This window comes from Corvus hawaiiensis, chromosome 24 (genome assembly GCF_020740725.1).
Source record: "Corvus hawaiiensis isolate bCorHaw1 chromosome 24, bCorHaw1.pri.cur, whole genome shotgun sequence".
Classification (NCBI taxonomy): Eukaryota; Metazoa; Chordata; class Aves; order Passeriformes; family Corvidae; genus Corvus; species Corvus hawaiiensis.
Genome location: NC_063236.1, coordinates 10811979 through 10839576, shown reverse-complemented (window position 1 = coordinate 10839576; position 27598 = coordinate 10811979). Strand labels below are relative to the sequence as shown.

Here is a 27598-nt window from a genome sequence, read left to right as displayed (position 1 = left end):
CGGGCGGGGACGCGGCCGTGTGCGGGGAGCCCCCGCCGCCCCCCGCCCCGCGCCGCCTCCCCTCTGCGCGGAGCTGTCCCCGGCCCCGCCGATCGCCGCCGTTCGCCAGCCCCGTGCCCATCGCCGCTCTCCGCCGCGCGGTGCCGACAGCTCCTCATCACTCCCCATCGCTCCCCATCGCTCCCCGTCGCTCCCCGTCGCTCCCCATCGCTCCCCATCGCTCTCCGCCGCCGCCCCGCGCCCGCGCACTCCGCGCAGCCCCGCGCTCCGCTCCCGGCAGCCTCATGGCCGCGGAGGCACCGGGCGGGCGGCCGCGGCCGGGAGCGCCCTGCGGAGGTGAGGGGGTCCACCGGGAGGGCGGGGGCAGGAAAGGGACCGGCCCCGGCGGATGCGGGGGACACTGGCCCGGGGGGATGCGGGGCGCGCCGGCCCGGGGGTTCACCTGCGGGCGGGGCGGGGGCAGCGGGTGCCCCCGGGCGCTCCCACCCCCGGCCCCGGTTCCCTCCCGCCCCTCGCCGCTGCCGATCCCGGCCCGTGGCCGCACAGCCCGTGCCAGCCCCGCACTGCCGGCGATAAAGTGCGGAGCTGAGCCGCGCAGGGAGGCGAGGCAATGGCGAGGCAGGCGAGCCTCGCTCGCTCGTGTACGTATCGCTCTCACTTTATGGAAGTCATCAACTATCGCTGCGGCGCATCAGTCACCGCCGGGAGCTGCCCGGCAGAGCAGGGCAAGGCTGGCTCGCTCTGATTTGGGCTTACGGTTATTTACTTAATGGAGATTCGACAGCAAACAGATAAATGAGCGAGGCTGCCGGGTCTCTGAGCGTGCCGAGTCCAACTTCTGACCGTGGATGAAAGAGGGATGCTGAGGTGGTGTGGAGACAGGACTGGTAAGAGCTGCAAAGGAGCAGAGCGAGCCAGAACAGCAGGGCGAGGGGCAAAGGGAAAGGTGGTGGGAAGGAAGAAGGGAGAAGAAGATAGGGAAAGACCGGTTTAAATCTGAATGATTTCTTTTTATTCCTGAATGTAGCCTTCTGCCCTGGCCAAGGTGTTGGTTGTAGGTTTGTGATGCCGGAGGAATAGCTCAGTTCCTGGTCCAGAAGGAATCCCTCCTGCCTTGTCCCCGCCTGACCGAGAGCCAGGAGGGACACACAGGGAGCTCCGGGAGAGACCCGCGAAGTTCATCCCATACTTTTCCCCCCTTCATCTCCCCCTTGGCACATTAGCATGCAGGGTAGGCTCTGGTGTGTATTTAACGACTCCATTTGCCGGCGTCTCTGTCAGCTCACACCGCCCTTCTCCAGCCGCGCTCCACCGCCTGCCTCCCTGGACCAGCCGGGTCCAGCTCCGGCCGCGGCCACCCCGGCGGATCTCCCGGACCCGGGTGCCGTTCCCAGCTGGGCTGGGCAGCGAAGGGAAAGCTCCGAGCGGTGCTGGAAGGGAAAGGGGCAACGCGAAGCGAGCTCAGGCGAGAGAGGCAGGGAGAGCCTCCGTCTCGGCAGCAATGAGGGAGAAGCTGTTTAGTCATCTCTCTATATATACTTTCACAATGATGATCACATTTACTGATTGCTTCTGACTGCATTTAGAGAGGGAGTCAAGAGGCAGGCAGCACAGTTCACCTTTTATCCTGAGGAGTGACTGCTCCCCCTTCCTTCCCGTTCCCCACATTCAGCCCTACTTTTGGGCGCCGAGTGTCTTTTCTTGCCAGGTAAGGCAGCGCTGCGAGCCGGCAAGATGGGGTTCTCTGGGCTCGCTGAGAGGGAGGGAGGGGAGAAGTTTGCATGCATGTATCCTAAGCCTGTTGCTTTTGCTCCTAAATCTCCCCAACAGACTGAGGGAGTGAGTGTTTTGCAGAAAGTTTTATTTTCTGGTGTTGCTGTGTAGGAAAAGGAATGTGTGACTGACAGAAGACACCGAGGCTTTAGCTGACATATTTTGCTTTAAAGCAAAGGTGTCTTTGCTGCCTGAGCCTGACCCAACAAGGATAGGAGAGGGAAGAAGGAATGATCTCCAGGCTCTTCACTCCCGTTAGCAGTTTTCATCAAGAAACTTGCAGTATGTTTATCGGTTGGATTTCAGACCAGCCCTGTCTGCTTCTAGAAAGGGAAACACTGAGATTTTTGGTTTGTCTCTGCTCTCTTGAGATGATGAAGAGACACTGATCAGTGTGGCATTGCTGTGGGAGCTGAAGTGGTAAGAATCCATCCTTTATTTCTTGACCCTTTAGGTGAACAGTCATAACTGTTCTCTATCGAGTTTTCCTCCAGAGCTTTCCTGGCCCAGCCTTGGCTGTTGGGGTTTTGTTCCAAACTGGGATGAGACCACGGTGCCCCCGGAGCGGCTGCAGCGGAGTCAGCAGTGGTCGGGAGGGATCCGATGGGGTCGGGAGTCCTGGGAGGGGGACGGAGGGCTCATGCTCAGACTTTTCTATCAGATTTGCTTGACTGTTTCACTGTCCCCACAGCTACCTAAAGAAAACAGCTTCTTCTCTCTACAGATACTTTTTTAAATCAGGAGGCAAATCATTCTATTTTGTGTACCAGTCTTCTAAATGTCATCAGCAGGGTGCCGGTCTGCTGTCAACCAGTTCCTTTTAAATTACATGCAGAAATTATGGTAATTAAAATTAGAAATATGGATATAGCTAAATATATGCTTGTTAGAATTAAAGTGTGTCTGTTTTCTATGAGAGCTCCAGAGACTGTCAACAGTACATTAGATTTTGAGTCCAGCCAATTGCTCACCAGCCTAAATAGGCTGGTTAGCAGTTACCAAAATCCAATCAGGCAGAAAAGGAGGATTCTTTCTACATTCTGGAATTCTACATTCTAGATAAATTGGTTACTTCATCTTTTTTTTTTTACTCAGCTTAGGTTGTGCAGTTCAGAATTATAAATCCAGTCCTCTCTCTCTCCCAATTTTCTTTCACTTCCTTCAGGGAGTGGTAGAGTTTCAAGGAGTCATGGACAAGAAAAAGCAAAACCTCTGCAAGAGGGAATTTCACTACTCTTCTCACTCTTGTTCCTTCAGATAATTTATAGCTGAAAAAGAGTCATCTTTTGTGTCTTTTGAGGATCAAATGGGACAGATTCAATGTAACTTTGAAAATTAAGCTGGGTGCGCTCTGTTTTCCTATCCCGCCACATCTCTTGGACCCAGAGAAATGGGAACTAAACTTCCACAGAAGAATTCCCCTTTCTTTCTCTTTTGCTTTAATCTCCCGTCCCTTTCATAGCTGAGATATTTATAGCTTCCCCACATATACTGCCAGCATGAAAGGACCCATTTTATCTTTTAAAAATGGATTTAAAAATGTCTAAGTCACTTATGAGTTACCAGTGCTTTATTGGAACAATTATATGTGAAGTATTTATAGTGCCTCAGCAGCTAATGTAGGTAACCTGGAATCCACAACCAAAGTTATGAAAGTACAGAAGAGATTTCTAACGTGGTTCCCCTGAGAAATCAGGGAAGATGAGGATCCAATGTGCTGAAACTGGTCAGGTCACCAGTCAGTCCTGGCAGAAGGACTCTGGTGATGGTGCTAAGTGAAATCAAAACCCAGGGAAGACAGTTTGTCAGCAGGGAAAGCCGGAACGAGATGCCTTTTCTTGGTTTCTCAGTTATTTGCCTGTATATATTTGGTGATTAATGAATGAAATAGTTCTTATTTTGCTGCCTCCTGTTCTTAAATGTTTCATAAAAGGTAAAGGATCCACCACTGGCGGTAGAAAGCTGCAGTCTGAGCCCACTGAGCCCCTGGAGATGCCTTTTCAGCTGAGGGCTGGGGGAGATTTTCAAAGTCATGCGGAGAAAGTTTTCAGTGCTGAGCTCTGCCTCACGCAGATGACAGAGCCTGGTCCCCAGGGTGGCCAGTCTGGCACCATCAACGCAATAACTTCTCTCTTTAGGGGGAGACAAAAAGTGGTGCTTTGTAATACTGAACAATTCTTTAGAGGGAAATATTGTGGGATGTTTGCTCCAGTGCCATGTAGATGAGCAAAGTGTCTCCTTGGGATAAGCATCACTATGGATTATTACATGTTTCGTAATTGCAAAAGCTCTCAGCAGCAATAAGATGCTCGCACGAGGGATTTCAATTGTCCTTTAGATAGTAAAATTGCAGAGAAAGATGCTCCACATTAAGGTGATGAATGTTAATTTGCCCCGAAGAGGAAGAGCATTTCTGTGAGCACTTCAGTCGTTTTCACCACAGACTGATTCCATCATTTTTTATTCAGTATTTTGATGGCCTGTTGGAATCAATAAGGCTGCAGCCTTACTGGCTGGAATGGCAGCTTTCATGTAAGTTAAAAACTTTAGAGTAAAACTGCCTACAAAGACACAATTAAGCTCTGAGGGCCTGAGTCAGTGGAATCAATGGAATTTCCATTGATAAATTGACTTTTGATAGGGCTCCTAATGCATCTCATATGATGATGGCACCTTTGTTCAGATAACTTCATGGTAGAATTAGAAAAGCTCTAGGGAAGTGAAAGTAAATGCAAGTTAAAACAAAAGTTAATGACTGTAGGAACTCTGACCAAAGATCAGAAAGATAAATTCATGGCTAGATCAGAACACAAAAACTACTCAAACTTCAAGAGAATGCTGGCCTCCAGTGGCTGAGGATCTGGACAACTTGGGATATTTCTCATACAAAAATCCAAGAGTGCAGTAAACATACTTTGTTTCAGCCTAAGAGTCCTTCAGTTCTTCAGCTGAAGGACTTCTGCCCCTGTTAGCCAGGAAACAGGCAAAGCATCTTCCTGCTGGAAAGAAATTCTCCAGCTTTGGAGCCTTCCTTCATTCCGATGTTCTTGGTACTTGGTAGCTTAATCCATCAGCTGTCACACCTGGGATTGAAGCTTACTGGTGCTCAGGTATTCTGAACAAAGTTTCCCCAAAAATCAGAATTTTGCTCTGGTCCAGTGGAGGGCTGCAATATTTCCCAAGAATAAACCCCACCTCTAAATGAAAGAGAGCAGCAGCAAACTGCTGCTGAGGCCAGGCCTAGCATTAAAGATGGAAGACAACTGGTGAAAACCAGAGAAAACTTTCCATTTCTTTCAACTAAAGATGTTCTTAGTGCGAGGTTCAGAACATACTGAGCTTCTTTAGGACTGGAAATGCAGCTAAGCCCAGTCGCGGGTTTTCGTGGTGTACGATTCCACTGCAGGCTGATTTCACTGGAGTTCCCAGCTCTTTCTTGACAGCTGTAGTTAAACTGATGAGCACATGAGGCTTACACCTGGGGAATTATGGATTAGTCTTGTTTGTGAGGAAGCAAATATAAATTACTGTGTTTATGCTACTTTTAAAATGCTTTTAATGAGGAATCATTTGCTATTCAAAATTTCAATCCATAATAATGCCATAACCCCGCTGAGCTGATTATCATGTGCCTTGTTCAGCATCATTCTTCACCTGGGAGGTGGGGGCAAGCCAGTGGTTTTAAATTCTCGCGTCTGTGCTGATCCTGGACTCTTCAACCCAACGGGGCAGGACGCCCCGTGTGACTGTGTGCTGTGTTCTCTTCTGTTTTGTGTTTTAGATGGAACTGGTCTGACTCCCAGCAGGTCCCAGGAACATCCCAAGCCTCATCTCCAGTAACACGGCCTGGGCTCATCATGGCAGCAGGAGTAGCAGCGTGGTTGCCCTTCGCCAGGGCAGCTGCCATAGGATGGATGCCAGTGGCCAACTGTCCCATGCCACTGGCTCCAACGGAGAAAAATAAGAGGCAAGATGAGCTGATCATCCTCAATGTGAGTGGCAGGCGCTTCCAGACCTGGAGGACTACACTGGAGAGGTACCCGGACACTCTCCTGGGCAGCACAGAGAAGGAGTTCTTCTTCAACGAAGACACCAAGGAATACTTCTTTGACCGGGACCCCGAGGTCTTCAGGTGCATCCTCAATTTTTATAGAACTGGCAAGCTGCACTACCCCAGGTACGAGTGCATCTCTGCTTACGACGAAGAGCTCGCCTTCTACGGGATCCTCCCTGAAATCATCGGGGACTGCTGCTACGAAGAGTACAAGGACAGGAAGCGGGAGAACGCAGAGCGGCTGATGGATGACAACGACTCCGAGAACAACCAGGAGGGCTCCATGCCCTCGCTGAGCTTCCGGCAGACCATGTGGCGAGCCTTCGAGAACCCCCACACCAGCACCTTAGCCTTAGTCTTTTACTACGTCACCGGGTTCTTTATCGCCGTCTCTGTGATCACCAACGTCGTGGAAACCGTGCCCTGCGGCACTGTGCCGGGGAACAAGGAGCTGCCCTGTGGGGAGCGCTACGCGGTGGCTTTCTTTTGCCTGGACACGGCGTGCGTGATGATCTTCACCGTCGAGTACCTGTTGAGACTCTTTGCGGCGCCGAGCCGCTACCGCTTCATCCGCAGCGTGATGAGCATCATCGACGTGGTGGCCATCATGCCCTACTACATTGGCCTGGTGATGACCAACAACGAGGACGTCAGTGGAGCCTTTGTCACACTAAGGGTTTTTAGGGTTTTCAGGATTTTCAAGTTCTCTCGCCATTCCCAAGGCCTGAGAATCTTGGGCTACACTTTGAAGAGCTGTGCCTCCGAGCTTGGCTTTCTCCTCTTTTCCCTCACTATGGCAATCATCATCTTTGCAACTGTGATGTTTTATGCAGAGAAAGGGTCCTCGGCAAGCAAATTCACCAGTATTCCTGCTTCCTTTTGGTACACTATTGTAACCATGACAACACTGGGGTGAGTATTACTTTTCCTTTTCCTGAGCAGCAGGCAAGCATGTACTGGGAGCTTGACTTCAGCTCCTCCTCAGCATTTTCCTAGGTGCATGTTCGAGAAGGGGCTCAAAGTGTTGAGGGTTTGATTGTTCTTTGCCTTACAACTCCTGCAATTTGTGTGCAGTTGTATAAACCAGAAAAAGCACTTACACCCACTTGGCAAATGCTCGGCACCACGGTAAATGAGTGCAGGAGGAGCAAGGTGGTGGAGTAGCAGGTCCTGATTCATTTTTGCAGGAGGGAAAAGCTGACCCGAGTACAAGGGGCTGGGAGAGAGAGCTCTGCTCTCTCTGACATTCACTCCAGCCATGCCGTTCACACAAAGCTGCTGATGTATCTGTTGTGTCTCGTTGCGGTGTCAGTCGTTGTTTCTTCACTTGACTTGCCAGGAACTACAGATTTGCTGAACTCAAGTGGATGTTGTGGGTCGCCGTACTGAAAATACTCAGTGATGGCCAGGACATGATCTGGTTTCTACTTAATCGAGCAGGATAGGGGCTTCTTGTCTGTGTTTAGCTGTGAGTTTGAAAACTGAGTGTGCTGCAGCAGTTGCAGTAGAATTTCAAACATTACCATGGACAGGTACAAAGATAATGAAATCAAAGCAAGGGGAATGTAGCCTGGAGGGCACTTTTCCCCCTTATATTTCATTTCCGTCTTACAGATGTTGCGACTGAGATTACAGATTTGAGCTTCTGCTGCTCTGAACTAAAACCTCTGCGAGCAGAACGGCCAAACCCTCACCCTGACAAGGTTATGTAGAGGAAAGTAGGCATTGCAGGCTGCTGCTTTGGGCGCACACAAAGCCAGGATCAAGTGCAATCTCTGCATCCCATTCGTATGGGAAATTTAGAGTTACTTTGCAAAGAGGTTTCCCACTGGAGAGTTCACATAGTTTAATATTCAGAGGTAGACAATTCTCCTCCTTGTAATGCAGTGACCACTTTTTCTCTAAACTGCTTTTGATTTTAAACACTACTCTGTGCCTATTATACATGAACAGGCTCACAGTAGCACTTTTAAATTATTAAAATCATAATTCAGCTGTCAGAAAGGCGCTGAATCTGGGCATATGACAACTGAAAGTCTGAATTTCTTCATTAGGTGAAATGTAGAACCTGTTTGTCATAGTCACCTAAAGATCTCTTATTCTTCCTTTTTAATATCGAAGCAAAGTTTGCAAATTCATGGCAAAAGCTGTTCCTTACCCTGGGAAGGCCAGCGCTTACTTAGAAATCAAAGCTGGGCTTTGCATCCCAGCACTGCCCCACGCTGTAGCTCAACTTCCCATGTTCTGACTGGTCCATACTGGTCTGTTCCCTGCCCATCCCACCACTGTGTCTGATCAGCTTCAGGGGGACACCTGCCTGGGGTGGCTCCTTCACGTGTCTCTGCACAAGGGGAGATGCGTGAAAATCCAGTTCTATTTTCAGATTCCTGTTTAATAATGATCACACCCATCCTTCCATGGACACAGGCCTGCACCCATTCACGCTCGTGCTGTTACATCTTTGTGACAGGAGACTTGGGGCCGAGGGACCGTCCTGTGCTGCTTGGGAACAGCCCCAGTACGTGCAGAATGTGCTGGAGAGCAGCTGAGGCTCTGCTCCCGCCAGGGCAGTGCCTTGGTTTGCATCCCTTTCCCTCCCTTTCTGAACGCAGGGACAGACCCGAGTGCTCCCAAGGACCTCAGAGGGTTCTCAATTTGTTGTAATCACAGAAATCATAGAGGTACAAGTGCTGGAAATGAGCTGACAAGGATTTAAGAAATTAGACATTTAAACATGGCCTTGTAAGGGTTCATTGGAAAGGGACCTATAAAAGGCTGTCAAAGTCTTAAAACTGAGACTTCTGGTGTTACTGATTTGGGACTTTGTAGTGGTTTGGTCATTTTAGGTCATTTCCACCTTCCTGACTCCCATCATCCTGGAGGAGTTCACCACCCAGGGCTAACCCTCCTGGCCCCCTTCATTTCCCCAAAAGTCCTTCCAGTTCTGACAAACTGGCACTTTCAGACAATATTTCATATACATCTCTCTTCAGAAGTCATTTCAATCTGTTTGGAAGGATCTTGTTACTAATGAGAGTCCTGGCAATTCCTCCTGCACAGACGCTGCCAGAAATGCAGCCAAGGTCTCCAACGTGCTCCCTAATCCATCAGACTTCCCCTCCTCAGTGATGGCCACTTCACTGCTTGGATTTCAGCAGCACTCAGAGCTTTTATCGAGATCTTAAATATTTCCTGCCTTTTGCCCTTAATAATTCAGCCAGCATTTAAAACAAGAAACTATAAAGCACAACAGTTTTTAACTCAAAACCATGCATATATATATATATATATGTAGCTTGCTTTCACCACCAGTACGTTTAAATCCAGGTAAGTGAGGGTTTCCCTGATGCTGGAATCTCAGCATTGCTTTGACAGAGTGCCTTAGAGGAGTGATCTGGAACATGCAGGATAACTTCTTCCCTGTTACTAAGATTAGCTCCATTTGTATAAAACAAAAGTTTACTTACAGCAAACAACCAAAGCGAACAGTAGGAGACCATAAACCCTCCCCCTGTACTGTGCATCCGCTGCTCTCCCAGATTCCCAAGTATCTTTAGGATACAATCACATTTCCAGATTGTCTTGTAAAAAAAAAGGCAATAAAAGTGTTTTTCTTCTTGAAGGTGAAGCCCAGCGTCAATAAATAACCACTGCTTTTGGTGGGGTTACCATGCAAATCAGTTTAGAGAAATTCGGGATGGCTTTGGGGCTCCTTAGGCAGTTAACAGCCCAGGGAGACAGGTACAGCAGCTTTTCTGGAGTGGGAAACAAAGCAAAGGAATTAAATTATACTGACCCTGCATCTCTGATCCCTCTGCTGTGCTCATCAGCCCTGGTTTAACAGAGGCTGTTTTTAATTTAACACGATTTAAATTTTGCTCAGGAGGCTTTATAATGAAAGCATTATTCTTGGGTGCATCTTAAATCAATCTGAATTACTGAAACAACTATTCAAAATTAATTCAAAATCGGCTCTCCAGTTCATGCAGAAACATTTTTCTCAAGAGGCCAACAGCTCCCATCTCCTCTCTCGTCCCTCTCGAAAGCCCCAGTGCAATGAGCTCTGCCTTTGCCAGACCCTTCCTGTGTTCTGTGGGGGGTTCTGACCCCTGGGACCCCCCGCTCGGGAATGCAAGTGCTGCCAAGAGCAGCAGAGGAGCGGTCCCTGTCCTGGCTTTCAGCTAATTCCATATGCGATCACTGGGTTTACATCTATAGGTAAATGTGTTAATTAGAGTGAATTTGGTTCCCTTGTTACCAGTGCATTGGTTTTCATGGAATCATAGAGTGGCTGGGGTAGGAAGGAACCTTAAAGGCTACCTCATTCCAACCCTCTGCCATGGGCAGGGACACTTTCCACTAGCCCAGGTTGCTCCAAGCCCCACCCAATATTCAGTTTTATTCACTTTTAGGGAGTGATATGGATGGGGAAGCCTCAGGTTCTGCTGCTGCCCCTCGCGTGCAACACAAACACGAGACCTCTCTCACCCCACTAAACCCCATGCCACTTTTGCCCAGAGAATGTGTTTTTCTAAGCTTTTTAGAGCTGCTTTCATTTCATCTGACAGCAGCAATATGTTTCAGACTCCTAGGCAGTGTCTATGACCTGCAGCAGAGGCATCAAACTGTAGCTGTGAAACCCTGAGTGCCACATCCTCCTGCACCACTGCGGGCACGGAGAGGCTCCCAGGGCCCTGCTGGGCATCACAGGCAGGCTGCCCATGGTGCCCCAGACAGGGGAAGAGAGTCCTGGAATGGTTTGAGTGGGAAGGGACCTTAAAGCCCATCCAGTTCCACCCCTGCCCTGGGCAGGGACACCTCCCACTGTCCCAGGCTGCTCCAAGCCCTGTCCAGCCTGGCCTTGGGCACTGCCAGGGATCCAGGGGCAGCCGCAGCTGCTCTGGGCACCCTGTGCCAGGGCCTGCCCACCCTCCCAGGGGACAGTTCCTTCCCAATATCCCATCTGACCCTGCCCTCTCACAGTGGGAAACTATTCCCCCTGTGTCCTGTCAGTCCATGCCCATGTAAAATGTCCTGCTCCAGCTCTCCTGGAGCCCCTTTAGGCACTGTAAGGTGCTATAAGGAGGGAATATTCCTGGGGGAAATTGTGATTGTCATGGGGGAATTTGAGCCATTTTTGTCAAGAAAGCAGCAGCACCACAGGCCAGGGAACAGAGGCTGGTGCTGGGTTTGGTTTGTCCTTAGGGACATACTGTGTGGTTTTCTCTTGCATAGAAAGGCTGAGCTCCCTCAGCTCAGCACCCTTGGGGTGCTCCGTGGAGAATCTCTCTGGCTGAGTGTCGCCCTCATAATCTGCAAGAACATAATGGCTTTGAGAGCACTATCCCTCTTTCAGGTTCAGCTGCACTGGTCAATCAGTTTGAAAGACACAGCTCAGTGCACTTGGACAACACAGGCCCATCTGTATAATTCATTTAAGGAACCAGGTTAACGCTGGAAAGTCGATAAAACAGCCCTGCTGGCCTGGTTATGTCAACAGCCTGATCTGGAGAAAGAGCTGAAATTTCTTAGAGGGTTTATTAGCCGAGTGTGTAGAGAGCGGGGATTTGGGGGTACGGTCTGGTTTGGTCCAGTTTTGCCTCTGTGGAATGTGGATCAGAGAGAACAGGAGCGAACGGGCGCCTGAGCAACCGCCCTGAAAGAAACATCAGTCTCTGTTTTGCTTATTTCTTGGGTTTTCTTTTTTTCTTGGTGTTCGGTTGTGGACAGGAGTGGGGAGGGAGTGTGAGCAGTGCAGTGGCACGTGAGGGCCGTGGTGCCAAAGTGCTGCCAGCTGGGCTGAACCCTGAGCACGTTTCAGCGATTGGTGCCAGGCACCGTGAGAGCAGAGCGAGCTCTGCTCTGATTTCTGCACAGCAAAACCACTCAAGCTGATAGTAACCTTCATTCACCCTCCTTCTCGCAGACTAAGAGGAGTTTGCGAAGTAAGGAAAATAATAAATCATCTCTGGAGCACTGCCATTCCCACTCCTCTGGAAAGATTGTTGTTTGGGCCAGGAATCACACTGTGCGTGTCAGGGCTTTGGGAACTGCCATTAAACTGAATCAGGAAAAACTTCTTGAATAGAAACACCACTTTGCATACTTAACATCACCAATGGGAAGAGGGATGAGATGTGGGATGTTTCCTTTGTGAAGGAAGGTGCTGGAATTTCATCACTCTCACCATTTCCCACACAGTCAGCAATTCCTATATCCATGGGCCAAAGAACTACTTGAATTTAATACACACAAAGTCCAATCAAACCATGAATTGATGGAGCTACACAAAGAGGCCATTTCCTTGAGCTTTCATTCTCTTCACTCCGGCTTCATCTTATACCAAACGTGTATCAATTCTCTCCTCCTAATGGATTTACAGATATTGTGTGCGAAATGTCTTTGTATCAGAAACTACAGATGGAACCTTTTCCCTTCACCATCTTGATATAAATCTCAGGCAAGCATCTCATTTTTGCGCTATTTGTATTCACCAGAACCCCAGAAGTATTAAGACACCTTTATTCATTCTCAGAGCAAGTGAAATTCACTGGATTATTTTTTTTCCTCTCTTAAAAAAAAATTATCCATCCTTGTGCTTTTCGTGGCTTTGGATATTTGTAACGATTGCACGTATGTGCAAACGCACCATTTTTAATGTGCAAGACAAAATAACTTGCCTTTAGGGTAACTCATTGTGTGAGAAGTGAATTATTTTGAATAAGGCTAAGAAATGTTGCTGACTAAAATTGTAACGTGACTGCTAAATTTACCAGTGGAAGCCTTGGCAGGGATGCATCTATAGCAACTGATTTACAGATTTTTTTCTGATCTCCTCTTTCTTTTTTCCCCCCTTTTCTTTCTAACCTGCCTTACAGTAAGTGCCTGAGAAATACAGATTAAAGATAACATTGCATTTTCATTGGAGATGAAGGGAAGTGATTGGCGTGCTGACTGGATCTGGGCTATTTTTAGTCGCATAAAATGATAATTTCATAACAGAGCTGACCCAGTAAAAGTAATCAGTTTACAGACATCAGCTGAAAATAAGGGACAAAGTAGCCACTGTCAGTCAGAGAGCAGAGAGAGGGGAAGAGAAGTTAAAGGCCCTGCAACAAATTAGCCAAAACTAATTACGTGTCTCAGCTGATTACAGCCCATGGGAGTGGACAGGGAGAGGAGCACAGGGAGCTGCTGAGTGCCCCCAGTCTCTGCAGGAGCTTCATCCCGCCAACACCCATCTTCATCCTCACAGGGACATCCAGGCCCCACATCCTTGCCCAGCCCTGCTCCCTTGGCACGGGTTTAGCATGGGGCACGAACCTGAGATAAACCCCCGCCACATTTTGATGTCAGGAAAATAATAAGAGAAGTTTTTACTGCAATTTCTTAAGGGATCTGTGCTTTCAAGAGAATGAAGTGACAGGGCAAGGGGGAATGGCTTCAAAATGCAAGAGAGTAGGTTTAGATTGGATATTGGGGAGAAATGTGAGGGTGGGCAGGCCCTGGCACAGGGTGCCAGAGCAGCTGTGGCTGCCCCTGGATCCCTGGCAGTGCCCAAGGCCAGGCTGGACTGGGCTTGGAGCAGCCTGGGACAGTGGGAGGTGTCCCTGCCCATGGAGGATTAAAAACAAGATGATCTTTAAAGTCTTTTCCACCTCAAACCAATCTGTGATTCTGGGTATGGGGATACCTGTGACAAAAGCCGGCCTATGTCCAGGCTGTGTCCCAGGCGCTGTAATGGAATCACCTCATCAAGAAAAAAAAAAATACAAAAAAGTGTAAGATAAACAGAGAAACTTTTCCTGAGCATGAACCAGCACCTTTCCCTGCCAGCCACCTCACACCCAGCTCGGCACCTCGGTGCTCACGGAACATTTGCCCTCTGATCCACGGAACGGGTTTGGTGTCAGGGGAAGCAATGAACCATTGGCACTGAACACAGGTTGTGGCTTCCTGCCCTTGTCCCCGGTGCCTGCAGAGCACACAGGAGCTGCCCAAGCTCACTGCCAGAGGATGGGGCTGGCTTATGGTTTATTTATCTTTATCACAGCACAAGCTCCAGACGGGGATATCCGAGCGGGGCAGCCGGTGCTGGCACTGCCCGTGGACAAAGTGCAGCCACAGGAGCAGGGCCAGCCCCAGGCAGCTCTCGAGGCTCAGGCAAGGCTGCTGGCAGTGATATCCCATCGTGAGCATCGCTGCTCTGTAGAAGTTGAAGAGGAAAAGAGCTGCAGTTTGGTCCTTTACCCACTGCTTCCCACTCTCGCTGCCTTCACCACCCAGCACAGAATTTTTCTTCTGTCAAATCCCACCACATCCATCGTGAATTTGTTAATATTTTCCTCCAGTGAAGGCAGATGAATGTTTTTCCTACAGACCAGAAGACAGGCAGCATTCAGCCAAGCTCTGCCTTCTCCTGGACAGACAATGCCTGCAGAAACAGATTGTGTCTCTTTAACTACTTACCACTGCTACATTACAACACACTCAAGGGCTGTAATTCACCTCTTAAAGTTACAAGTAAGTGTGGAAGAGGTATTTTAAAATCAATATCTAACAGAATGCCATTGTTCCAACATTAAAACCTGCTGGGAAATTACTGGGAGGCATGTGGCAAGTCAAATCACTGCCTGCCAGAGGAGGAAACAATTCATTACTCCTTTTAAAGGTGCAAGCCTTTACTGGCTTTTCATTCTGCTTTGCAGCCTCAGAAATTACGCTGGAGCATCTGGCTCCTTCTTTCCCTCATTCTTCCCTGATTTCGCTCTTTTGTTCTGCCTTTCCATTGTGGGTTTTTCTTACTTTCCACACGGGGCCGTACGGCGTTCGGGGCTGGCGCCGGGCGCTGCCAGGGCATTGTCCCCGCTGTCGCTCCCGATGCCGAGTGGCAGCTCTGAGGATGAATTGCCTCTCACCGCTAAAAGCATCTGCGAGGAGCAGCAGCGAAGCCGAGCCGGGCAGGCACTCAAAGCCATTTCCCGAGCTGCCCTTCCCGCTCCGCTCCGGGAGCACTGGAGCGGCTTCGCCCGGGGAAGCTGCTGCTTTCATCTCGGGCTGCCATCTGCAGCACAACTAAAACACAGATCAGCTTAACTTTTTGCCTTCAGGACTTTGCGAAATTTGGCTGATGTGCATGCCCAATAAAGGCCTTGAGGAGGATTGTTTGCCTGTAAAGAGAGGAGTCCCGCGGAATGAGGCTACGGGCCCCTGGAAGCTGAGCTGGAGCAGGGCTGCTGAGGGCTCGGTGGATCTGTGCTGTGGAGCCTCCTCATAAAAAGGTCAAATAATTCGAGTAATAAGTCTTAAACACACAGAGGGAGGCAGCTGCTGTTGCTGAATGTGCACCGCGTTGGGGTTTGCTGAACACCCTGGCACCCCCGAAGCTCCCCAGCCTCGCCCAGTCTGCTGGGGTCACTTTGAACAGCTCCTGGTAGCCCAATCACACATCCCCAGCACTGCGAAGAGCCCCTTGCTGTATTCCTGGTGTCCGTGTGACTCCCCTTTGCCATCGAAAAGTCACAAACTGCTGCTGTTTTTCTCATCCTGCCTGTAGACACAGGGTTCCACATCAGATGTGAAAACAGCAGATGATAAAATCTTGAGTCACTTTCAGCCTTTAATATGCAAATATGCAGCCTTGATAACAAGATTGCACCCCAGCACCAGGCAGCCCTTTTTTTCCTTTTTTATGCTAAGGAAAACACTTCTTACTATCATTTAGTTTTGCTTGTATCTCATGTAGTTAGACTCATGGAATCCCAGAAGGGTTTGGGTTTAAAAATCTCCTCCATTCCCACCCCCTCCCATGGGCAGGGACACCTTCCACTATCCCAGAGCCCCATCCAACCTGGCCTTGGCACTTCCAGGGATGGGGCCACAATCCTCAATTCCATGTCTGTACGCTCCACATGCACTTCTGGGGTGTAATTTGGAGACAACACATGCACATTTTTCTCTGTATTTGTATGATCTGGAGCACAAGGGAGCCATCCTCCTCAAATATTAATTACAGTCACTGTGGTAAGAACAAAAATAGCATTTTATTTTTCAATGGAAAAGGATTGTGCAAGCCAGCTCTTCTCACAACCTGGGCAGAAGTAAGCTGTCTTCAAAGGGAAAGCTAAAGTGAGAGAAAGCTGCTCTGAGCTGCTTTCTCCTGAGTCCATCTACTTTGGGGTCTTAGTTTGGACCAGGAATGCTCCGTGGAAGCAAACCCAGCCCTCCTGTCCCCGCTGCAGTTTGGCTCCCAGTGCAGAGCACGAGGACCGATCCCTCCTGGATGAAATACCCCTGGAAGAGGCACTCCAAGAACACTTGATGTGCTCTTACTGCTGATGGGCTTTCAAGCACTGAGCAGAACAGGTCTGGCCTCCAATGAATAGTCCCCAGGCGTGTGCAGGGGACGCCCAGAACTCTGCTCCAGCTCCTGCTGACCTGCACCGCCTGACAGTGCAGGTATAAACTTATCCTTTCCCTACCATTGAGCTCAAAACTCATTCTCAATTATAATCCTGTTTTAGTCGGGCTTTTTTGATGTTTACATCATTTCTTGGGCTTTGTCATCAATATTAATGTGGGAAAAGCTCCACTTGCTTCTTTCTGCCTCTCGTGAGGGAAGATGGGAACAGGCTCTGACACCTCCGTTACTCCACTGCATCAGAGCCTTTTTCTAGTAGTCAGCGTCTGAAATGAGTAGAAACAGCACCTAAATTTACCACTTTGAGCACGAATCAATGAAGCATTATTGCCAACACATTCTTCACTGTCACACATCTCAGTTGTGCTGCTGGTTCAGGAAGATTTAAAACCCCGTCTCCCACCCAGCTTTGCATCTGAGATACCCTTTTTACCAATCTCGCTCTCTTATCTCTGCATAATTAACCAAAATATGAAATTCCCAGCTTCTGCCATGCCTGTGTGTGCTTCAGAACTTCCCCCAAGACCACAGGATTGTGTGCAGATGGGCAATCACGGGCAGCTCGCAGGAGGCAATCACAACTTTTACTTGGTGCCTCTTTCGTTTTTCTGCCTACTTACATCTGCCCAACCGTCTGTTCATCAATCCTGGGAGCATCCATCACGGAATAGGATGAGTCCTACTGAGTCAGACACTCTGCTTCAGTTCATGAAATGAGCTGGCAAGATATTCTAGCCCTGGCACACTCGATGCAGAAGATTTCAGCCCTCTTAGATGTTTTTCTGCTAGAGAGGAATAGCAGGCCAGATTAAATAATAGAAACAGTCATTCAGCAAAGCAGCCATTGAATGAAAACATGGGAAATGGATGATATTAGGTAAAAGTCATCCCTCTAGCTAAGGGTCAGGACGAGTAGTAAGCTGGGCTGAAGGGACACAAGATTTTGGGCTGGAGAGGGCTGAGCAGGATGAATTCCACCACTAATGAGCTTAGCGAATAAGCTCATTATCTAATGAGCTCTATTGAACAAGCTTGAATTCCTGCCTGGGGAAAGCCCTGCTACAGATCAAACATAGGTAAACAGCTCCATCAGTTTACACACAGACGGGCATCTGAAGCACAGCAGCAAACTCAGGGTCATTGGCTGAGCCTTTCCCGAAGGTGTGGATGTCAGGAAGGATCAGAAAAGCAGCAAAGAGCAGAAGCTCTTTTCCAGTTCTGTCCTTTCTGCTCAAACTGGGACACGAACGAGGATGCACGGACACGACTCGTCACCACACCCGTGGCCTGGTAACTTTCCTTCACCATTTACATCAGGCTGCTCCACCCTGCTCCTAAGACACTGCAGAGCTGGACTAGGAAACCTCCAAAGGACCAAGACTGTAACCAAAAATGCTCCCGAAATGCTTCATCTCTGTGAATCTCCATCTAAAACCCCAGCCTTGCTTTGGCGCCTGGGGAGATCTGCCAGAGCAGATGCCAATTCCGAGGGTTTGGAAAAGGCCCAAAGGAAATCTCACATCCACACTGCCTCGTGGACAATTTATTGCCCAGAAAGGCAGAGAGGAGTCTTGGAGTGCCTGTAAGGAATGGCCCATCATCCCCACAGGCTGCTTAGTGCAGTTTTCAGTTCTCATGACTTGGAAGTGAAAAGGGAAAATGGGATTTCAGAAAAGGAGAAGGGATCTACAGATGAAATCTTCATTTTGACTTCACATAGCATCATTTGCATTTATTTTTACCATTTCTTCTTAGATTTTCAGCACATACTGAAATATTGTCTAAAGCATTCGTTTCCTGTAGTTGTGCCACTCCAAAACCTTGGCACTGTCCATCATTTGTCTGTTACCATCTGAGCAGGGCTAAAAAATGTTGGAAGAGGAAAAGGGAAGGAAAATACATGAGCTTTCCAGTAAAATATAATGGCTAGGTTCGTGGGAGAAAAAGATTTTGAGTAGAATATGGGTGTTCAGTGTTTAAAAATATATATCTTTAAAGCTCTGCACGCATGCCCTGAAGTGCACAGCCCAGGGTAAACAAACGCAGGCAGCTCCTTGTACGTGTCAGGATATATTCACATGATTGCAGCAGGAAAGTCTGGCACCAAATGTACTGTGAACCGAAAATGAATTTCAGCAGCTTTTATGATTCATTTTTTGTCAGAAACAAAGGCTGTGGCTGGAGCTGCTCGTGTGCCGTGTCCAGCGGTGCCAGCAGCACAAACCCTGCATGCAGGAAAGGCTGTGGCTGTGTGTCCTTCCAGGGGGGTTCTGGCAGCTTGGACACCCCCTTGGAATGTCATCTGTGAACTCATTTCTGCTGGTGCTGCCCACTCTGGTCCCAAGGTGCAGGGGAGTCACTCTGTGACAGCCATGAGTCACAGCAGGGAAAACAAGTGCTGCTGGCAGGGAAACTGCCTTGGAATAGGCCAGGGTGGGGCCTGGGAGACACTTTATGCACTGGTTTTATGGGAAAGCCGTCATGGCAGGAGATGCCTCCTGGGGCAGGTCCTCTCAGAGCCCCATCTCATCATTCCTGTTTGCCAGGGCTTCCCTGGGGCCCCGGGGAGGTGCTGATCCCCAGCTCCCTGTGTCAGCTGCACTCCCGTTAAGGCGCTTAAGAAAACTGTTGGATAGAATTTCTGTGCCATTAATAACTGCTTCCCTAGCAATAGCAAAACAGAGTGGGCAGCCAGCACATCCACCGCCTATGGCACGTGACTGTACAGTTAATTAAATCCACCCGTTAAATCACCACAAACTGAGAGAAAGGGCATTTATCTGAACATCCCTGGATGCCGAGTGCTTTGTTTGCAAGGTGAAATACTCAGGATGAAAACAATTGGTGGCTAAAAGCAAGTCAGACAAGGATTTCACAGAATCACAGAATATCCTAAGCTGGAAGGGACCCATGAGGAGCATCAAGTCCAACTCGTGGCCCTGCACCCACGGCAGGAGGGCCAGAATGAGAGGAGCTTTTAAGATCCCTTCCAACCCAAACCGTTCCATGATTCTGTGAATTCCCAGCCCTCTGGAATTAATCAGGTAAACGTGCACAGTCAGCTGTCCCTCTCATCCACGCTTGGGTTGCTGCAGTTACAATTCTGCTGCCAGCCAGGCTCTGTCCCCAGCACACAGCTCAGAGTGGCCCAGAGAGAGAAGGGGACGTGGTCACCCAGCGAGTGGGACAGGAACCAGCTCCAGTGGCTTCCTTCCAAACGTGTGTGCAATCTAAACAAAACATCAAAGAACTCCACCTCCTCTCACAGATAAAAGGAGAGAATGGTGAAAAAAATCACAGAGCATTTTAGACGGCAGAATGAAAGACGTTCCACAGGTCTGGGTTTTCCGGCTTTGTAGGGAACATGATTTAGCAAAATGCAAACAGGAGTTGTTTCTCTCCCAGACGTTGATTTATTATTTAATACAGAAATACTATAAATAGCAAATCTGCAGAATCATCCAGCCAAGGAAGGGAGGGATGCATGTGCAGAGCCCCACACATCTCAGCAGGCTGTGCCAGAAGGTTGTCAGGCGGCGCAGCCGGGGCTGTTCCACACCTGCCATGAGCTCCCAGCGATTTCTGTCACTGTGCTGCCCTTTCCTCAGATTCAACTTCACCCATGAATTATTGGTTTTAACAGATTATAGTTACACTTCTAGCCAGAAGGGAAGCCAGTTCATCTGTGCACCAGGCTGTGTTTTAAGTCAGACTCTGCCATGGCCCAGGCAGTTGGGCATTCCTCAATATTTTACCCAGTGACTTATTGAAGTGGAATAGATGCACTCTGTGACAAGTGCTGCCACACAGGATGGAAACTGCTAAGTAACAGCAAAATCAGCTCATTTAAGCTACAGTATAATGTAAGGTTTGGGCTTTTACTATATAATCCATTTTAAAGTACTCTTAGATATGTTGCTCTATGGTAAAATTGGATTTTTAGCAAAAATATAGCCCAAATGCTCAGCATAACAAACTGTAATCACAGCAGTCAGTTTGCCATCGAAGATGCAATGCATCCTCTAGATCTTTTTTTTTCACTTATCTTTTGAATGCAATTTTCTGTCCCACTCTGTTGAAGACCAGGCTAAATCAATGAAATAAAAATAGTGTTGTAATATTATATCCTGTGGCTAAAGACTAACGTTGCCTCTAGTCAGGAGCTGTAAAAGTGATAAACCCAAACCAGATTTCATGGAACTCTGCAGGTCTTTGAGTATCTTTGCTTGTCAGAGGAACAAGGCACTGAACCCCTTTGATACCACCCCTGACTTTCAGTTGTTCCAGATCCCTTGTCCACAAAAAAAACCCCACCTTTATCAAGAGCACCACATCTTCAGGTACAGAATAGTGATTTCAAGGCTTTTAAATCGCATTTGCATCCATTTCAGAAGAGCTTCTTGGTTTTCTTAAATAATCTGACCTTTCACAGGACAGAGCATCTGCCTTCCCTCAGCTGCCAACCTGTTCACACACAGGGCGAGGTGTCCCAGGCCCAGGTGAACGGACAACAGGCACTTAAAAATAGGGATTAATACCAACTATTAATATGCAATCCTGAAGTCCCATGAGCAGAGTGAGTGTATCCATGACCCTACAGGGATTTGCTTGGGAGTAAATCAGATTGAGAGGATATGAATAGGCTTCTTGAGGATTATGTGTAAGATGTGAAAAGCAACCGCACCACCAGATATGGTAAAACATAACCATAAAACAAAGCACTGAAGGCCTGAAGGATTTGGCATTGAAGCACAGGGATTTTTAAATTTCAGATATGGTAGAAAGGTATATCCTTCTTGCAAACAACCCTCCAGTACTGAGTGGTAGGAAAAACCCACAGATCTGAGGAAAGACACAGCAGAGGGACAGGTCTCCTCTGCCCAGCACATCTTTTCCAAATTCTTTTTCTTTCTTGGTATTCAAACTTGTACATAATTCAAGAGGAGCTCATTATGTGCTGCTAGAACAGGGGAAACAACAGGGCTGGGCCTGTGTATGTTTTGCTTGTCATTCATTTCTGAAAAGTATCACGTGTGGGGACTTTACAACAAAGTCATCATCATTTCTTAGTACAGAGACAAAAAGTTGCTCCTGATGTGCTGATACACTCCAAGTTTGATCTGGGACTGGTCAGCCCTCAAGAGGAATTCAGCCCTTCTTGGAGGCCCCTGTGCTGGGCAGGTCCTGTCTGGGCTGACGTGACTGGAACGGGCTGAATCCTGCTCTGAGGAGACACCTGGAGCACGTCACACCCCACAAGGAGCGGTAGCAAATGAAGCCTAAATTTGCAGAGATTTGGCTGATGAAGAGATTGCATTCAGCTGTCAGGGAAAGGCCTTTTCCTTCTCCCCGCATGCCCCCCGCGGTCACAGATCACTCACAGCAGCGTGGCAGGAGGGTTCTCTGAACCGAAGGGGTTTTGGCTTTTTGCCCACCGTGAGTAATGGGCTTTGTCAGGAATGATCTATTTAAAAACCAAGCACTGCCCAGGGTTGTCTTTCAGACAGACACAACCGTTCTCGAGGCACCACTGCGAGCACCCAGCGAGGCCCTGGGCCCACGCAGAGGTGACCAGGGCTGCCCTCGGCTTGTGGCCACCACCACGGACACGGATCCTCGTGGCCACCCCTGCACACTCCCACACTGCATCAGCATTCCCAGGGACACGGGGAAAGGGAACACAGTGAGAGCACGAGAGGTTAAGGATAAATTGCGTATTTCCTTCCCCAGATCCTGTCACTACAGGGAGAGCATCTCTCCTGCTCACTCCTCATCCGTCCTGTCCTCAGCTCAGGAATGGGAGCTGCCCAGCAGGGCAGCACAGCTCAAAACCACTTTTCTTCTGTCCCACTCTGGTGTTCGTGCCACTGCAAGCTCAGGGGGTTAATTCCTAAGCCTAAAAGACTCTTTTTTAGGGAGTTAGGGAGAAAAGAGCTGCTACAGAAAGAAAAGAGCTTCCAAGGGCTGGGCATTTCTGCTGCCTCTCCTGCTGCTTCTTTTCATGATATGCATCCTCCCAAAGTGTCATTTTTTCCCTCCAAGCCACGCAGTGATTTTGTGGCTCTGTTTTGGGACTGGTTTGGAGGGGAAGTGCCGGTGCTGAGCCTGGTGGGGGACCTGAGCACAGAGCTGCCTCCAGCAGCTGCCAGGGCTGTGACGTGGGACAGCTCCGCGGCCACAGCCGCTGTCGGAGGCGATTTCAGGGACGTGAGATGATTTCAGAGACTGATGTTCTCCCAGCTCACTATTGACACATGGGATGGGTAAATGAGATTTGCTTTGGCATCTCATTCACTTCTCAATCCATCTTCTCTAGTACTTTTCTCCCCTCCAGCTGCACATGGAAAGGTCAATCAGTTTAATTACAGATGTGAGACACATCAGCACCATTTGCAACCCAAAGTGTGCTCATGCAGCTGCCACTCTTGCACACTCCTACTGACTTTTGCACCAGATATAATAGCAACAGGTTCCTTTGCAGTCAAGAAACCTCTCCACGTATCACTGGACTGATAACAAAAGGAATAAATAACTCAGGAGAAGTGAATTTTAATGACATTTCTGTACCAAGTCTGTCAGAGTACACTACAACCATTTATTCAAGTTCACTGCCTCCCCAGATAAACACTGACATCTCTATTTTGCAGGTGTAAAATCCAAGTCAGAGAAAGACTGAACTTCTACACAACCAACACAATAAAGAACTCCCTGCAGCCGCTTTGGGGCACATTTCTCAGTGGAGCAGGGGAACCTGTGCACTCCCTCAGCCCAGCACCTCCTCCAGAACCACGGCCTGAGGCAGCTTTGATCAAATCATCCTCTGTTTCTATAAAGACCTTGATGTCCACAGAAGGCGACCAGAACAGGTCACCTCCTGCAGACAGGCAAGGGGTGGCACTGAGATTTTCTGATGTGTGTTCAGAGTCAGTCTGGCACCTTTCCACCTGTAATTTTCTTGCTCATTACCAGAACATCTGTAAATTCTGCTGCCCAGGTGGGTCGTTTTGACACCGCTCATTTCAGTTCTGTTCCCCCACATTCACGACCCTTTGAAGAGCAGAGGCACAAATCCATTAAGGAGCTGTTTATTAAGGACGACTGAGACTGGTGTGTTGTTTCTATCCCTTTAGAGAAATCCACAAAGTTCTACAGGGGTCAAAACAAACACCCAAATTCATGAACAGCAGCTGCCTCAGCCTTCCGAAAGGACTTTGTAGCATTCCAGGAACTCGCACTGCAGTATAAACTTCACTTTGAAATAAAGGACACTTTGTGATTTTTAATTGCCTCCTAACCTTTCATTAATTGGGCTTTATGCAGTGAGCAACATCACAATAATAGGTCTGCACCCTCTGTGCAGAATGCAAATGGGCCACAATGAGGGGAGAGCACCTGACTATGCCAAGCCCCAGCCACAGCAGGAGCTCATGGTCTCACCCACCACAACAGAGACTTCCTAATTATCCAGTGGCCTTTGTTTCACTGGAATTGCTTTCAAAACAAGCAACATCTGAAGAGCATTCCCGACACACCACAGATTTTGGCATTTGCTCATTGGAGAGGCACAGAACAGCTCTACAAAGTGATGTCTTTCGGCAGCTCTGAAAAGTCACATTTGAAATTTATTTCCATAATAATGAGTCTAGTGAACAATTTTGTCAGAAAGATTTATTTGCATACCTCACATTTATGTTTTCACGTAATTTCTGAACTTCCCATAAACAACAGGCTCTGTGGTAATAAAAGCAATAATCCCAAGGGCAGGAACTTTGTTTATGGCCTCGGCTCCATCTGTGCCACGACACCCGAGGGGCCGATCCTGCAGGAGCTCAGCATAGCCCCAGCCGTGTCTGGAGCTCACCTGCCAGAGCTCCGGGAGCATTTGGACAACGCTCCCAGGCACAGGGTGGGATTGTTGGGGTGTCTGTGTAGGGCCAGGAGTGGGACTTGGGTGATCCTTGTGGGTTCCTTCAGCTCAGGACATTCTGTGACTCTATTCTCTGATTCCATGAACCCCAGCTATAGGAACACAATTCCTCTTCCTTCCTGGCCATCTCATCCTGCTCCTTCCCGTGCCTCCAGCTGTTTGCTGGAGCTCCTTGGGATTGGGAGCCCCTTGGGATCGGGAGCCCCGGGACCCTGCCAGCCCCACCAACCCCCTGCTCTGCAGAGGGACTGCGGGAAAACCCAGTCCCTGAGCATGTCCTGGGCACAGCAGCAGATTCAGCTCGTGAATTTTAAGGGTGAGGGTCCCAAAGGCTCCAGGAGAGCCCCCGTGAGGCTCCCCACAAGGGGCTCTGGGCGGTGGGAGGGCTCTGGCTCCAAGAGCAGCCAGAGCACCTGAGACCTCTCCCTCCTCTCCCCGCAGTGCCTGGCTGGAAACATTTCCCAGCAGATACTTGGTGTCTCTTGGGGCTTACAGTGCCGTTTGTTCTAATTCTTGTTGACATTTCATTTCACACGCTATTAAATGACCCCCTTCAGAAGGATGAAACAGAAATTTGCTTTAGAAGAGGGAAAAAAATAATGTGTGCTTTAGGACAAAACAAGCTCCTGATTTATTTTCCTGATAAAGTTAACACATCTGGTGCAAAGCAGCCAGCCAGCCTTACCCAGTGCTGCTGTGGTGGCCATAATTCTGTATTTGGGAACTGTGGCAGCGAAGTCTCTAATGGCACAGCACACGCTTCTGTGATTATTGTCATTTTCACACCATCAAACTGTTCCTACCCAAACTAATGTCTCCCTTTGTTTGTGAGCAGGGTTGCAAAGCTCTCTGCAAATAGCCGGGTTCGTACCTGCAATTACACCAGGCTGGGTAATGGAAGGACAAGTGTGAGGGAACTCCTATGAATCATTTTTTATGTGAGCGATTCAGCAGTGACACGTTCTATCAATCACTGCTCTGCGGGGTCTGTGGGGTGAGCAGATCTCCTGACACTTTTTATACCCTGCTTTGAGCACTATAAAATGACCTCAGGAGATGGAACGAGGCACTAAAGGTGACTGGGAATCTTTTCATGGGGCAAGGACGGAGAGTTAGTGGGGTCCTGGCAGTCTGGGGACACGTGGGGACAATGGCTCCGAGAGCACCACAGTCAGAAAATGCCACGAACTGATGTGAACAGAGCTGGAAAATGCAGTGAGAAGGGCTCCTACAGAAACACAGCTTCCTCTGGCTTTCCATGGGCTTTAGCTCCCAACGTGCTACATTTATCTTTTATGGTGATTAAAGCTCAGCAAAGTCATTAATACTGAGACTTCCCTCACTATATCACGTTCAGAAATAGTCTTTTTTACTTGCTTAAAGAAAACAACCCGCTTTTCCCCTCCCAAACCGGCTTTCCTGGGGGCAGTGCAATACTGAAAGTGTTGTGAAGGAGACCATTTGTTTACGGCCAATCAACAATTTAATGAGTGCTGGAAAAATACAATTTATGGGGATAAACAAAGACCATTATTGGCAGAAATCCCACAAGATCATGATGGGATGCACTGAAGCAGCTGGCAGGGAATGTCCCACAGCATCGGCCTGGGGGCTGCAAATGTGGGGTTGGGGGTGGTGCTGTCCCCACCCACAGCTGGGCAGAGGGACAAAAGGACAGGGACAGCCCGACTGACCAGGCTGGACTCTCCCTCCTCCAGCTGCCAAAAACCCCTAAAAATTAACCTTGGGAAAACTTCTTTTGAAAAATGGAGGAATTTTGAGGACGATGTGAACTTCGGCTTTCTCAATTTTTAAACTAGGATTATGTCATATAACATTCTTAAAGATATTCCCCAAGGCCAGTCGCTTTTACAGTGAATAATATCTAATCACCCATTTCTTCCCATATAATATACTACTGCCTTCTAAATTTGCCAATCTAATTAGCCCTTTCCCCTAACACTCAGTATGATTAAATCTGTATTAAAACTTTCTGTGCAGCACAAGAGCAGACACACCTGAGCATTTTCTAAATTTAGCAGAGGACAATATTTAATGGGTTATTTTTAATGGATGCTGGAATTGCTGCATAAATGAATTCTGATTTGAATTTCTTCAGCCTCCTTATTTTTTCCTCAACTCCCTCAAATTGTGTATCAAGCAGATTAGAAAGAAAAATGGAGAAACCTACCTGGAGCCATCTATCAAGGATCTTTCAGAACTAAATTAACAATGAGCACTTTATGCAAAAAGAGGAGGAAAAAACTGGGTTTCTTTATACTTCAGCTTCATCATTTTCTGAGATGTGTCAGACCAGGGACATTTGGACTCATCTCACGGCTCCCATGTGTTTTAAACAGGGACAACTTAAGGGCTGGAAGCAATTCCTGAGGATTTTCATTACTTGCACATAACTTTGATCTGAATTTTAGGAAGATTTGCAAGAAGTTGGGGTGGTCAGAAAGCCTGTTTGTGTGTTGTGGAGCAATGACCTGATCCCTAAAGCCCCATGCTCAGGAGGTGGAGCTCAGGGATCACCCGAGGGCTGCAGGAGCACAGGGCAAGAGAAGCATTGCAAATGCTCCCCCAAGAACAGCAGCGGCTCGGGGCTGGCTCCTGAGCTTAGCAGCGATTTTAAATTGTTCGGGCAAAGCAGGAAGGATGGGAGACCTGACAACATCAGCTCCAAGGAAAAAAAAGGCTGAAAATCTGTAATGGGATCTCTTCCAAATCCTTTCACTGCCATTCCTCAGGCAGGTAGCTGGGAAACCATCCCGTGCTGCCTTCAGAGAACTCCACAAAAGCCTTTGTGTGTCTCTAATGGGAATATTTTGTGTTGCCAGTGCAGGAATTTACCTGAATCGTGTTGTGAGGGTTGAAAGTCGGCTCTTGGCCCATTTAACTCCACAGCCCCTCTTCCCCTGGAGTCCCCTGGCAGAAGGATGAGCAGATAACCAGTGCATCTTCATAAGGACAAAGCATCCCCAGCAGGAGACAATGAGGTTGTTTCTCACGAGGATTTGAATGACTTCAATTACCCAGTCCCATTCAGGGGAGGGTAAGGTTTGGGATTACTTTGGAGTGATCAATTGTGCCTGATTGGTCATATTCAATAAAACGAGATGGAAGAATCTATTTTTGTTCCCTTCAGGCAATACAAGCTCAAGGCTTGTAAAATCTCTGTGCCCCTTCAGGGCTGTCAATTGAACAAAGCCAAGGCACGAGCTGGAGAGAGGAGAAACCAGTGCTGGGAGTATTTCAGCTGCCTGTTCCTGAGAGAGCAGTTTGTCCTCACTGAATTCCAGGGCTGTCCCAGGCAGGTCAGTGCTGGCACCTCCCTCTGCAGGTGAGGAAATCGAGGCACAGTGGGAAGGGGTCTGGGAGTGGGAATCATTTCTGCTCCTCTTATAAAGTCAAAGGCAAA

At 48.5% G+C, this 27598-nt stretch overlaps 1 protein-coding gene across 6 annotated transcripts in view; it reads left to right on the top strand.

Annotated features, from left to right (window-relative positions):
- Positions 1 to 70: 70 nt before the first annotated feature.
- Positions 71 to 27598, top strand: part of KCND3 (potassium voltage-gated channel subfamily D member 3) — a 112627-nt gene continuing 85099 nt past the window's right edge. Inside the window, exons 1-2 of one of the 6 annotated variants that reach the window (XM_048327667.1) lie at positions 71 to 336; positions 5555 to 6739. In XM_048327667.1, the coding sequence (XP_048183624.1) occupies positions 5631 to 6739 (1109 nt within the window). In that variant the 5' untranslated portion in view covers positions 71 to 336; positions 5555 to 5630. The other 5 variants (XM_048327672.1, XM_048327670.1, XM_048327668.1 and 2 more) reach the window with 5 other exon arrangements.